The sequence below is a fragment of the Misgurnus anguillicaudatus genome, chromosome 5 (genome assembly GCF_027580225.2).
Source record: "Misgurnus anguillicaudatus chromosome 5, ASM2758022v2, whole genome shotgun sequence".
NCBI lineage: Eukaryota > Metazoa > Chordata > Actinopteri > Cypriniformes > Cobitidae > Misgurnus > Misgurnus anguillicaudatus.
The window spans coordinates 18,333,526-18,348,993 of record NC_073341.2 but is presented as its reverse complement, the minus strand read 5'-3'; the positions used below and the strand labels follow the sequence as shown (position 1 = coordinate 18,348,993).

Genomic DNA, 15,468 nt, shown 5'->3' with positions numbered 1-15,468 from the left:
GTGACAGAGCCGCGCATGTGCAGAGATGTCAAACTCAACAGCGACAGACTGGAAACTTAGCGATAATACCATAATCCACCCACGGTGAAAAGACGCCCTTAATAACGTATTATTTATTTTTATCTATTTTTCAACTATGGGAACTAAACCTAAACTAGGAAATATATCTGTTGGTGCATTGTTGAGTGGGAGTTTTTCTCGTTTTCAGACGGTGTTTAGTGACTGAAAACAGTTAGCTGGACTCTTGACATTCCGTGGACTGGAAAAATGTGATTCAGGAAATTCAGGCGTCGTTTCGCTCGTCCGGTTGTTTACAGGTTTTTCGGTCGATTCTTTTACACAAATAAAGTACACTTTGGGTCGTCGCAGTCTTGGGATCAAACAAAATTGCGAGTGGACAGTGACACGTAGCGCGCTAGGCTAAATTAGCATTTAACGGGTGATTTGTTGTTCAGAAACTTCTACATAAGACTCTTTAGATCACTACATACACAACACAAAAACGACATTGCGTAAGTGAATCCAAATGAGCCACAATTGTCGGTCAATGTAGTTTAGTTTTGCCTGACTTCAGATCAGTTAACTTACGGTTCTTATGGGATGTAAATAATATGCTGTAAGTGAAAAGATGATGATGGCTCGGGAGAATGGACGTTTGTCATCAGATGACACTATGAGTGTGAGGACTCTGGGCAGTCAGTTTGATGAGGAGAGCTCTTTCGGATCGGACTCTGAGATCGATGGATTTACCAGCTCAAGAAATACTGACAGATATGGATTTATCGGAGGAGCCCAGAAGTATTCACCCGAATCGTAAGTTTAGTTTTGTTGCTCGTTTATGGTAAGAAAGTGTCACGTGACGCTTTTGTCAAATCAGATTTACTTGTATAGCTCTTTATATAGGCCCAGTACAGATTGTTTCAAGGCAGATTTTCACTAAACTTTATTCATTAAGTTACCGAAAGTGCCTTTAAGGGAATTACATCATTTATAGATTTGCATGTTTTGTAATGATAAGTATAAATGTCGGACACAAAGGTTACATACAATGATTTTTGATGTTTTTTAACTGCATATGTTTGTTATGTTTATGTCTGTAAGTTAGGCATTGCTTAGTATAGCATTACAGGACTAAACCAGGTCAAACCCCTTTAAAAGAAAGATCAATTGGAGTTTGATGATCAATCATACATAACCACACAAAATCTAAACAATTTATAAACCCAGGTGTCTTGGCCTGATCAAAGTAAACTAGGCTAAACTTTGTTTTGAAACGTTTAGTGAATGAGTTTTGCTTAACTTGTTAAACCTGTTTAAATGGATCTGTGAAAACCTGACAGCCTTCCTTTCTTTTAAGTTTGGACAAAAAGCACTACCTTTAGAGTACAAAGTTGTCAAATCCTTACAGTAATATTAAACCTTCTGTTGCTTTGTAGCCATTTGCACCTTGTTAAACAAAGTCTTAAATGTAATTTTGATGTTTACCGACAATATGTCTGCCCAGGCTGCTGTCTCTATGGAAGACATTGTACTTAAAAGTGACATTCCTACGGGAGTCATTTATGTTATTTACAGATCTCTCCCGATTGTCAACACTTCATTCAGGATACTAATCCATTTATGCATTAATCTAAGATGGACAGAAAGAGAATATAATAGATGAATAAGTGATAGTTGTCTTTCTGTACTGAGTGTACAGCAGGCTTTCCGTTTCCTGAGCTTTATGGGAGTGCTGGTGCCCTGAGGTTACGCTGTCCCTGCCAACTACTGGAGAGAAAGAGGCCTTCGTCGGGCACCAAACTAGGCTCTAAAGTATTTTAGATCGATTCCTCTGTTTTTGGTACAAGTCGGTGTTGGCAAATAAAAAGGAAGTAAAACTTTCGAGTTGTAGTCGGATACCAAAATATTTTAAGAAACGTACTTCGCTTTCAGATCAAATTTCTGGTGGTTAGGATCTGTGTTTAAGTAAAGGGAAGCTGGTGGATGCAGGGGAGGTAGATTCATATTTAACTCTTTAGGCTGCAGGATTAAACTCTTATTCCTGACAAGAAGAAACCGAGGAACAGAGATAACTGTCCTACTTCATCCCCGTTGTAGCCTCGGGCAATGTAGCTAGCTAACCACAGGCAGCTACTATTTAAACCTGCTCTGATATTAGTCAATAGTGTAAAGTTGGTTTGGTTCTGCTGAGTAAATAATGAGTGACTGAGTGTCCACCAAAAGTTTAAATCTGTGCTTGAAGCTATTATTCATACATTTATTTTTTCATACATTCACAAATTTCCAAGGTCTGTTATGGCTCTTTAAACATGACTCACTATCAACTTGGAACCTTAGGTTTTTTAGTTTCGCTTGCCATGACATTGAAATATTAGCAAGCCATTTTGGTGGGGTTTTTATCAGTTACCATAAAGTAATGCATTGTGTAGATTATGTTTTGATTAGGTTTCAGTATTTGCAGTATCTTCCAAGAATTACATGTAGATTTCTTTATTTAGATAAAAAAATGAGGAAACGTTTTGCATTTACATCTAGGGATGCTCCGATCAATCGGCTACAGATTGGTATCGGCCAATAACGGCATTAAATGGCTCATTCGGTACTTGCTAAATTTGCCAATCTCATGAACCGATCTTTCTGTTTACTTTTGTCATCATAGGGCTCCTGAATGCGGTTGCGATTACAGACCATTTTTATGCAGTGCAAGCATTTTTATAACCCGTTGCTCATGTGTGACGTGCAGATTTTGATTTCTCTCTTTGCCTTTACAGAGACGTGTATTTTTTATGAGCATGCTTGATCTAACAGCATGCGGTCATAACAGCGCGACACGTCTTCACATCCGCACATCCCCATCAAACAGCGTATATAACATGTATATATTGCAGACAATTTCATCCTCATGCCTAAAGTTTATTATTTGCATGCATTTTAAAGTTGTAATAGTTTAAAGTTTAATTTTCCTCACACCTGCTCTTGTCTGCGTACACCCGCCACACACAGCCTCCTGTCAGGGACTGTGAACTGTGAAGTGTTTTCAATACTTTCAGACATAAGCCTTTTTAAAGTAATATGCAAGTAATATAACAAAGGCAACATTTGTGGTATTACTTTATCTAGAAAAAATGTTAACAGTTACAGTCATCAAAGAGATTACATATCAGCTTGAAGAATCGGTATCTGGCATTGTTATCGGTCGATCATGAAGACAACAAATCAGTAATCAGTATCGGCTGCAAAAATCCTATTTACATCTACATTGACCACATTTACATGTGCGTAATGCGATCATAATGGGATTTTGGCAATATTGCGATTAAACTTTACCTTGTGTACTTGTATACTTCAATAAAAATAATTAGATTAAGCTCATAATCGCAGCAAGTATCGTATTAAAAGTGGTGGTGTACGACATTTTTAATCGCAGTATGCGGCCATGTAAAACTTCGCATTTGTGGATGTGTGTTTTTGTCACTCATCTTAAGCACACATTGTTTTTAACAGTGAACGTGATTTCACCAAGTAAGATGTGATCCTGGATCAACACCATTGTTGGTCCTGGATCAACATTTTCATTAACCAATCAGTTTGCAGGATTAAGATTAGTGTGCCTGTTAAATTTAGGATTGGGTTAGGGGCTTTTAAGAAATACTCCTCAAACTATTATTTCACACTAATTTGAGGGTTTAAAAAAGGTTAGGGTTTTTAGTTAAGGGTAGGTTGGGGTATCTTTGATTAAAACGTTGATCCAGGATCAACAAAAATGTTGATCGAAAGTAAATTAAAACAGTGGACAGTATGAGTTCATGATTTGTGCACTGCATTGGGCTATGTGTAAATAATCAGAAAATAAAAACTGCATGTAAACAGGAGTGAAGAGGTTATCTCCAGTCATGTAAACATCTTACTGCGATTAAGTCCTAACTCTTATTATTGGAAATAATCGCATTATTAGTGTATATGTAAACAATGTAGTCACTGATGCATTTTGAAGACCCTTTTAGCTAAAGCGACATTACATGGTGTACATTTTATCAGGGTGTGTGATCCCTGAAATTGAACCCACAGCATTTTGCACTGCTATTGCAATGCTCTACCATAGAGCTACAGGAATACATTTTACATTTTGCTTTAATACAATCATATCTGATCAAGAACACATTTGCATAAACAACTTGCAGAACAGGTTCAGCAAAGAAATTACTTTGAAGTTCTTATTGTGTTTTTTTTCTCACACACAGGGCTCAAGATGTTCCTCTGGAGGTGTTAAGACACAGAGAATTAAAATGGTTGGACATGCTGAATCACTGGGACAAATGGATCAGTAAAAGGTTCAAAAAGGTACAAGCTGGCATCTGCATTCATCATATTCTTCAGTCAGTTATAAACATTTGAAGAGCTCAGATGCAAAAGCCATTAAACACCACCTCCATCAAAAACAAAATGGTGATATTGACCGAATGCTATAGAGCTCCTGCAGTTGATGTCACGCAGCTTAAATGCCGCCCTATTGGCAGACAATCATAGAGTGCTTGAGCACTGTTGCATTGGTAACGATAGTAGTTGAACAATAACTTTTAACCAGATGGTTTACTAGTGGTCACCAACCCTGTTCCTGGAAATCTACCATCCTACATACTTTAGATCAAACCCTGCTTCAGCACACCTGCCTCTAATTTTTAGGTAACTGTATAAAGCTTGATTAGCAGGTTCAGGTGTGTTAGATTGGGATTGGAGGTGAACTCAGCAGAAAAGTAGATCTCCGGGAGCAGGGTTGGTGACCACTGGTTTTTACCTTACAAACCTTACTATTTCAACATTTTGTATAACGGTTTTATGTTTAATAGTTATCCAAAAATGACATGAAAGAGTTTAAAATGTGGAAAATAAAAAAATATAGGGATGTTTCATCTATTAAAGAGCACCTATCTTCCGATTCATGGTTTTACATTTCCTTTGGTGTGTAAGTGTGTATTAGTACATGCTAGGGATATGCAAAAGGTACAAACCCCAAAGTAAACGATGACGCGATTTATCGTCTCCAACGTAAATCTCTTTCCTTGGACTACAACAAACACACGGATTGTAGACAACAGTTTCCTTCCTGGGCCGGTTGACATGGATAAGACCGACATTATCATAATTCCTCCCGCTTTGGACTCAGTCTGTAAGTTAACTCCTGTTAACATTGCATTGTGAGCAGATCTTTCAAACATGGTAAGGAGCGTCACATTTCTGGCTGACGTCAGAGGTAATCAGGCCAATCACAACGTACAGATTATCTGGCCAATCAGGGACACAGTGCTTTTCAGATCAATGAGTTTTGTACAAAATCACTGCGTTTTTGGAAGATATCTGAAGCCACAAAAATGTACGGTATGTGAAAAATAATATAACCATAAACCATGCAAACACATTGTATTATACCAAATACACAAAATAACATTGTTAGTAATGAAATGGGTGCCCTTTAAGTTTTGGATGTACATATCAAACTTTTGAATTCGAGTGCGCAGTGAACTCTGTTGCATTGAAACTCCTGCTGGCGCCATTAATTTCATATTCGCTTCCGGCTGTCCTTGCGTGGTGTCGTGAATGGGTCACGTGACCTCTATCGGCACATATACATTAAGCAAATTAATTTAATCCCGTTGTTTAACTCTTTCCCCGCCAGCGTTTTTTTTTTTTAAGTTGCCAGCCAGTGCCAGCATTATTTATGATTTTCACAAAAGTTTATTGCCTTCCAGACAATGTTATTTTTTAAATATATAAACATAGAATATATCAAATGAAAGAACAGACCCTCTGCTTTAAAAAAAAAACAAAAAGTTTCATCCTACCTCTTTTTATCACCTCCCAAAAATTGAGGCAAAAAGCTGATATAATTTCATTTTTGTGAAGGACTTTTGATAGAGATCAGATTCAGAGCGATGATCAAAACTTACACAGAGTTTGAATGAAATGACTAAAGTGACATTTGTGGAAAAAAACATAATTTAGTTACTGAACTTTTCATTGGTGAAATTCCTGAACCTAAACATAAGAGCCTGATTAAAAAAATGCTAATTTACAAGAAAACATGTCAGACACACTTTTTGCATCTGAACTCTTCATTTACACTTCACGAGTAACATAAACATTATATAAGGTGTCTGCCAATTCTTACATTTTTAAGCACCAGAAATACAGTACATATACATCAAACTTTGAAAACATAAGATCTCTTGGCTTTAAATGATCACTTTCATCCTGTTTTTCCTTCTCATCTTTCTCTCATTAACTTGCTCAGGCAGTCTCACCGCCATTTAAATTAATTAAAAACCTCAGCGAAATGACACAGTCATTCCAGCTTGGTCCTGTCCGGACAAGCCAGATATCACATCAGTTATCCTTATATGGTCTTGTGTGTATTTATTAGTCTGAGTGTTGCAAGTGTTCACCTCTGTTTTTCTCTCAAGCTTTATAAAGCTTCCAATGGGAGTGAGTCATCTACAGGTAAAAACAACAGAGGAGTTTTGGCAAAGGTCCTCTTTAACACTCTTTGTTGGCCTTCATGTTTGCATGCCTGTATTATTGTATGTGCTTGTCTTGTGTTGCACAGAGATTATAAGCAACAAGACTAAATCTTGAGGTCTCATTCGCAACGTTTTAAAAACATTTACTAAATGGTTTTCAGAGATTCATTTATATTAATGCATTCTCAGGCTAAACATGTACTACAGTGTATTCTGCACTGCTTTTCTGCTGTGACCATGAACCTGTACTGAATCCGCAGCGCTAAGTACATGAGTGAGCTTGCACGAATGATGGAATAATATAAAAACAATAATTAGACAGCACATTTTTATTTTCAATAGTTACATTAACAACATATACAGCACGTGTATAATGACGTATATGAACTAGTTGCTTCCTCACAAACAGTGGTTCTCCACTGGTTGGTTGTTGTGGATTGCTGACATTAGGGAAAAACTAAGTAGTGAAACAATTATCCTTAAAAATTGTGTATTTTTATAGCAAACTTATTAAGATTATGCATCCAATCTAACTCTAATGTATATTTGCATATAATCATGTGTCACAAGAGATGACAATTATCGATTATTTTAAATGTTAAATGTCCTGTTTATCAAGTGGCCTATTAATACTTAAAGGACATTTTATTTTATTTGCCTGTTGTGACGTAACATTTAGATCATAAAGCAAAACTAGTTGTGAACCCCGTTTCAAAAGTGCTAAAAATGCAATAAAGCACAATCGATAAATCAAAGTCATTGCTATCAGCTAACGCAAGCAAGTTGTGGCTCTTTTATCATTGTAAGTATTTGTCCAGTGGCTTTTCAGAACTGTTTTGAAGGGAGACTGACTTATTTGTGCCAAACTGCCATATAATTTGACATCTGGACTGCTGCCCAGTCTCTTGTGTGAATGCATTCTGGTTCCCTCTTCTCTTAATAATATAACTGTGCGAGTATGTGACGATCAGATATATTTCACCTGCAGGTCAGACTGCGATGTCAGAAAGGAATCCCACCATCATTACGGGGCAGGGCATGGCTCTACCTATCAGGTGGAAAAGTGAAGAGGGAACAAAACATTGGGAAGTTTAAGGTGGGTATGGTATTTACACTCTCGAATGGCACCTTTTTCTTCGAGTTATAGTGGCTCTATGACCTAAGTGTTGTGATTGGTCTGCTAGAACTCCTCCCACACTATTTACCACCATTAGAACTTCTTCAAAAACGTACAAAACGAACAAGCTGCTTGTTTTTTGGCTTTTGCCTTGATATTGTGACATGCTGTGGAGTCTGTCTACTGGTGATCTGCATGTGTACTTGCATGTTGAAGCGAACAATGACAAACTGATGTGTAGCATACAACGTATATATATATTTGAATGGATCACAGCATCCATGCAGAGTGTATTAAGTATGTGATCTAACTGATTTGTGTCATTGATCAGGAGCTGGATGACATGGCCGGAGACCCTAAATGGGTTGATGTGATCGAGAGAGACCTACACAGACAATTCCCCTTTCATGAGATGTTTGTGTCACGAGGAGGTCACGGGTCAGTCTTTGCAGTGTTATGTTGCCTGGTTTGGTTACTGTGTTATCTGCTGTGCTTCTATTGAAGTCTGACTATTGACGTGTGTATGTGCGTGTTGATCAGGCAACAGGATCTCTTCCGGGTGTTAAAGGCTTACACCCTATACAGGCCAGAGGAGGGTTACTGCCAAGCTCAGGCTCCTATAGCAGCAGTGCTGCTGATGCACATGCCAGCAGAGGTAAACTTGAAGCATCTTAAAACTGTGTTTATAGATTTATTATTATTTTAGCAATTCAAATTAGGCCTTATATTCACCGAGCATTTTGGTCCAACATGCATCACGTTGTGTGCAAGGCTGCACGCCGTCATTGGAATAATCTGCTTTGATTATTTTTGGTGTTCAGGATGCATTTTGGGGTCTGGTTCAGATTTGTGAGAAGTATCTGCCTGGATATTACAGCACAGGCCTGGTAAGATTGCATTCATGTATATTTTATTACCCAATGGTTTATTTTTGCAGTTGTACACTTATTACCTATTGCATGCTATTTTTAATACACTAACTACTACTAAATAAATGAAATGCAGTATGAACCAAGTGTAAATATAATTAACTGTACAGTTTTTTTGGTGATAGATACCTTATCTAGTATCTTTAAGCACATTCCATTGTTAATAGTTGACATTCTGTTCAAAGTATTCATATCTGAAGTTCCTCGTTCACAGTTTGCAAACACTGACTCATGTTTCTGAGTCCAAGTGTAACATAGGTGCTTGTAACATCAAAACAAAGTTTCTTTGTGCTCAGTCAAAGGTGATGTAATCGACAGAGTGTTCCTTTCTCCAAAGGGCAAAAATGAATTTCGATGTAATCTATATGTCATGCATTCTTACCCAATGAATGTTGAGCCAAACAAGTGCCTGATAACAAATTAAATAATCCAAAAAATATGACTCCATTACGTCAAGGCCAGAAGTAAAGTGTTTTTATAACGGTAATAACATTTTGTTCTTGTTTACAATTAGGAGGCAATTCAGTTGGATGGGGAAATCCTGAATGCACTACTGAAGCGTGTGAGCCCTGTGGCGTATCGGCACCTTGACAAGCACAAGATAGAGCCCATCCTCTACATGACAGAGTGGTTCATGTGCGCCTTTTCCAGAACTCTACCCTGGGCCTCTGTGCTAAGAGTGTGGGACATGTTCCTGTGCGATGGTAAGTCCTTTTAAGAAAGTCACGTCATATTTGCAATGCCTCGATGTCTTGTTAGAACAAGACAAACAAGACCTGTCGATTCTGTGCATGTGCAAAGTCCCTCTCCTCTGAGGATTTTGATTGACGTTTGGCTCTTTTTAATGGTAGGCGGGACTAGAGCGTCCATTTTTACCATTGCAATCTCCCCCATTCATATCAGTACCAGTGACGCATGTTAAATATCTTTGGATACACAAACAAATACTAGGGGTGTGGCGAAACACTTACTCCAAGAGACAAACACATAAGATTGGGTTGTCAAAATAAGTTTGACACTTTTTAAGAAATCCTCAAAGAAATATATGAATGGGAAACTGAAATCACATAAGTTTGAAATGTTTAAAGGGGACATATCAAGAAAATTTGACTTTTTCCATGTTTAAGTGCTATAATTAAGTCCCCAGTGCTTCTATCAAAATAAAAAAGTGGGAAAAATATCATGCCAGTAACTGCTCCTTAATCAGCACTATCCAACCACGTCACTGCCATTTAGTGCAGAGATCAACTCATTTGCATTTAAAAGACACCCAACTGGGCACATTTTTGCTCACACCTACAAAGTGGCAATTTTAACATGCTATAATAAATTATCTATATGGTATTTTGAGCTAGAACTCCATATATGTAATCTGGGCACTCCAAAGATTTATTTGAAATCTTAAACAAGTATTGTGAAATGTCCCCTTTAACTAATCTAGGACTGTCCCTAACAATTTTTGTGAGCAATAAACTAAAATGATGTAATAATAAAAATATATAATGATGATGCAAAAATAATTGGTTCAAATAAAGTATCAAACCAAGTAAACATGTTTTTTATTAACAAAAACATTAAAATAAGTGACCCGTGCTACACTGCAAAAAATGTTTTTTAAGAAAAAAACATTCTTAGTATTTTTGTCTTGTTTTCAGTAAAAATATCTAAAAATTCTTAAAATAAGATGCATTTTCTGGATGAGCAAAACGACACAAGAAAATAAGTCTAGTTTTTAGACCAAAAATATCAAATTTAAGCGATTTTGTGCATAAAACAAGCAAAAATGGGGTAAGCAAATTTTTCTTGAATTTAGTGTTTTTAATACTAATTTAATACTTAGAAATTTGTTTCTTGAAAATCATTTTTTGCAGTGTAGCAAAATGAGTCAAAATGCGCAGTCTAATTTTGAGCTGCAGGCAAAAGAACATATAAATGAATTTTGGGTATTTATAAAAATAAGTACATTTAGCCCTTGTTTAGTGATACCAATGCTCTAAATAGTCATTAAACATCTAAACTGATCTTTATTTGTACGTTTTCTGAGAGGTGTACTGTTCTAAATGCTTAACCTAGTTAAAGATGTGTTTCCATCAACATGTGCATCTGACATTTTGGTTTCGGTTTTAAAAAATGCAGCAATAAGAAAATAAAGTGCAGGACTTGCTTGATGTTAAAAAAGTTATTAATAAAGATAAGTTCGGCACTTGATTGATGTTAAAAGAGTTATTAAGGAGCCATCAGACATGAAAACAATCTTGCTTGTGCTGACTGCCAGATCGGCATGCACACAGACATACGAGCGTGTGACCCCCATTATACACATATACACAGAATTTCAGTTTTAAAAATATCTGTTTTGATGAAAATTCACGCAGATATAATCTGTTATGTGAATCTTTGGAAATGTTGGGGAAAATAAGATCCTTGCATTACAGTAGATCTTAAAGCTGTCTGTCTCGCTGTCAATCAAAGAATAAAAGAATGAAAAAAATGTACCTTATAGATAATGTTTTTGACTTTGTAAGTGGAAAATCTATTAGTTTTATCTATGATTTAGGGTATGGCTGCAGTGATTTTGTTTTTGAACCTTCAAAAATCTTTAACTCGATTGACTCCTGACTTTATCAACTTCAAACAGCTGTCATTTTTTTCAAATTATTTTCAAATTACAACAATCATACATAGTTTTGAAGATTTTTTTAATAGAGAATTGTTGCTCTTTACTCATTTTGCTAGCATGGGTCACATCTACTGTATGTAATAAAAACAGCATTATGTATTACAACGAGCCTGCAGAGGGCGCTAGCGGACTCCTGAACATTATTTTTGCTTTTATTTAGATTTTAGATTTAGATTTTATTTTTAGATTTTTAATTCTTTAATATTTCTCAAATTCTTTACAAGACGTTTATGCTTAAAATAAGTAAAATATCTTCCAATTTGATAAGAAAAAAAACAATTCTAGTTTCAATGTTCATAATTTATTTCTGTAAACAAGATTTAATATCTTAAGCCACTTTGCTTACGAAGTTAATGTATCTCATTTTAGGAATTGTTAGATATTTATACTAAACAATTAACAAGACGAAAATACTATGTAAAACATTCATTTTTGTAGTCTGAGACATCATTCCACATCCACAAGAAATCTCATGATTGTCGCACAAGATCTTGTTACACCCCTAACAAATATATCACTGCATTTGTATTTTTGGCTTTGTTTCGACAGTAATTCTCATCTGTCGTCTGTGCCCTTTTCATAGGAGTTAAGATCATTTTCCGTGTTGGGTTGGTGCTGCTGAAGTGCATGGTGGGATCTCGTGAGAAACTAAAGGCTTGTGCTGGTCAATATGAGACTATGGAGCTTCTCAGGGCACTGGACCCACGATACATGCAGGAGGGCTATCTCGTACAACAGGTAACACATACAAATCCGCCTTTAGTGTTTACTAATACATTAAATCTGTGTACATCTGACTGGGTGTCTACATTATATTTGTGACGTCATTTAACCGTAAAGTTTCCAAAAGTAATTTTGTATTTCAAGAGCCTTTGTCTTCACTATAGCTTAACTAGTTTAATGGGTAGCTTTTGAGTTCAATTCCTAGGGTATGCATGATAACATAATGTACTGATTGGATAATATATAAATACGTAAGTAATATAAATATATAACTCTTGCTCAACTTTTCATGTGCAGGTCTTAGAGCTGCCCATATCTGCTCGGGACGTCGAGCGAGAGCACCGCATACAGCTCAAGCGCTGGCGAAAAACTCACGGTGAGCTCAGCTACAAGTCCGCTCCCAGGCTGCACGGCGCATATGCCATCATGGCCGCTGAGCCACACACCCGACAAGACCTTCGTCAGAACCCCACCATCATCGTTCAGAATCCCCTGGACTCGGATCCTGAATTCAGTCGCAAAAAGAGAGGCACCATCCGAAAAGCCCCGATTCCTCATGTAGACGTCCCTAACCCCTATGCCTTACCTACAGACCTCAAACCAGCCCCTATCAATATTGAGCCGGAGAAACAAGACCATCTCAAGCAAGCACCATCCAACAATCTACACAATATGCAACCTTCTCCATCACAACAGCGCTCTTTACTTACTACACAAGAGAAGACGCCCGAGAACCAAGACCATCTCAATCAAACACCACCATTTAACAAAATACCAAATATGCAACCTTCTCCATCACAACAGCGCTCCTTACTTACTACAGAAGAGAAGACGCCCGAGAACCAAGACTGTCTCAAGCAAACACCACCATTTAACAAAATACCAAATATGCAACCTTCTCCATCACAACAACGTTTCTTACTTACTACACAAGAGAAGACGCCCGAAAAGGAAGACCATCTCAAGCAAACACCACCATCCAACAATATACCAAATATGCAACCTTCTCCATCACAACAACGTTTCTTACTTACTACACAAGAGAAGACCCCCGAGAAACAAGACCATCTCAAGCAAACACCACCATTTAACAAAATACCAAATATGCAACCTTCTCCATCACAACAGCGCTCCTTAATTACTACACAAGAGAAGACGCCCGAGAACCAAGACCATCTCAAGCAACCACCATCCAACAATCTACCAAATATCCAACTTTCTCCATCACAACAGCGCTTCGTACTCACTACACAAGAGAAGACACCCGAAAAGCAAGACCATCTCATGCAAACACCACCATTAAACAATCTACCAAATATCCAACTTTCTCCATCACAACAGCGCTCCTTACTTACTACACAAGAGAAGACGCCCGAGAAACAAGTCGATCTCAAGCAACCACCATCCAACAATCTCCCAAATATCCAACTTTCTCCATCACAACAGCGCTTCGTACTCACTACACAAGAGAAGACCCCCGAGAAACAAGACCATCTCATGCAAACACCACCATTAAACAATCTACCAAATATCCAACTTTCTCCATCACAACAGCGCTCCTTACTTACTACACAAGAGAAGACGCCCGAGAACCAAGACCATCTCAAGCAACCACCATCCAACAATCTACACAATAAACAGCTTTCTCCATCACTACAACGCTTTTTACTCACTACACCGGAGAGAATGCTAGCCGAGAAGATAGTACCTCCTCCCGCCCCAACTGTGCCTCCTCCTATCCCAACCACTTATCCATTCCAACCACCAAAACATCAATCCCCTCCAAGTGTCTTTCGCACACCACCACCGCCACTATCTCCCAAACCCTCACCAGACCCCAAATCTACAAACCCAGCGGAGATCCTTCAACGCTTCAATCAAGGACTAGCCGCGGAGCTGCCTCCTCCTCCCCCCAAAGACTCCACACCAGCAACAAATACAAACAACTCTGCCCACCCAATAAACTCAACTTTGATTCTTCCAAACAACACACCTGTGAATGGGAAATCCATTCCCGTTGCTCCCAGAGTTCTCGGTTTAAGTCTTTCCTGTGAGAGCGTGGGTTCAGAGGACACATACCTGTAGCTTTCCACGATCACGGTATAGTCGACAGGGAGAATGCAGCATTGGAAACCAGCAAAAAATAATTATTTTGGTGAAATTGAGAATTTGGGGTTGACGGATGCAGTTTTTACCCCACTACAAAAGTCTATGATTTATGCATGGACACCACCAAATATCTGCATTGGCGACTTTTGGAATCTTATAGGAAATAAGCAAGTGATCGTTTTCTCAGTTTTGTTGAATTCTGCTAAATGGGCCGTGCAGATAATCTCCACATGACATTCCTGGATAAGTACTAAATAAAGCTGAATAAATTGTCTAAATCTCCAGTGTTCAATCATAATCAATCAGAATTTATAATTCATTATAGTATCTCAGTTACAGTATTATTTGTTGCTTAACAATATTAAGTCGTTATGTTGCAATAGTTCTGATAATAAAATATATATATGACTCGCAAATCTAACAGTCTTACATTGTTAACTACATTTTTACCACTATTATAGACGGTGACATTTATTTTTGTTTTGTGAACGCAGCCTCAATTTTAACACATGATAAAGAAGCATTGCAGTATATTTCAGTATATAGTTCAGTAAATGCGATGACTGATGAGAAGCTCATTATGAGTTTACAAGGAAAATATTCAAAGAGACATATGTCAAATTTGATGGCATTTAAGGTGTAATAGATATGATGTTGAAAAGTGGTGCGGTATGACAACACATAATTATTTTGAAGCAAATGTGGGAGAAACTAAGGACTGTAAAGGTATTTCATCTCAAGCCACCAGATGGTGTGCTTTCATTACAAATTATCCATTTCAGTTTTTGACCACCATCTGAAAAGTTGTGTTACATTTGGGACTTTGCATACATTTATTATTTGTACAAAACAGACATCATCTGAGAAGAGTGGTGTGTTACATTAGAAAACTAAAACTAAAAAGTGCTTTGTTCGGTCAGAACTTGTGATCGGATGTTATAGGGAGTCGTATTTTTTTTAATAATAGCTTGGAACATTCAAGTATGTATGTAAGATTTTCAGTTTATCTTATACTTTTCTTTGAAATGATGGGAGCAGTGTTTCAGTTAATTGTGCTTGAAATGACTTTGGCGAGAACTTTGGTTTGAATGTTTAATATATAACCAACAACTGACTGTCGCATTATGTAGATTTTGTACAAATAAAAGCACTTATAATCAGATTGTGTGCGTGTAGTTGATCTTGTTTAGTAAAAAGCCACAATTTCCTACTATTAGTCACATAACGTGTTTTCTGTCACTGCTGTGCTTGGGTCACGATGAGGATGACATCAAAGAGGCTGATGTAAACTGATCCCATAATGCTTTGGGTCATCTGCGATGGCCTCTGCTAAGTAGCAAATTAGAGAGGGCCTTTCTTTTCTATCACAGACCTAAAACCATGTCTGTGGATACA

The 15,468-nt window shown here is 37.4% G+C and overlaps 1 protein-coding gene across 2 annotated transcripts; it reads left to right on the top strand.

Moving 5' to 3' along the window:
• The first annotated feature begins 11 nt into the window (after positions 1-11).
• tbc1d10aa (TBC1 domain family, member 10Aa) lies at positions 12-15,235 on the top strand. Of its 2 annotated transcripts, none has more exons than XM_073867667.1 (9): positions 12-813; positions 4,242-4,341; positions 7,504-7,611; positions 7,964-8,070; positions 8,173-8,287; positions 8,454-8,519; positions 9,076-9,265; positions 11,825-11,979; positions 12,262-15,235. In XM_073867667.1, the coding sequence occupies exons 1-9, from the start codon at positions 629-631 to the stop codon at positions 14,047-14,049; spliced, it is 2,814 nt and encodes a 937-aa protein (XP_073723768.1). In that variant the 5' UTR covers positions 12-628; the 3' UTR covers positions 14,050-15,235. The 2 variants fall into 2 exon arrangements, with proteins under 2 accessions (XP_073723768.1, XP_073723769.1); XM_073867668.1 differs by lacking the exon at positions 12-813 and adding an exon at positions 6,459-6,495.
• Positions 15,236-15,468: the final 233 nt, after the last annotated feature.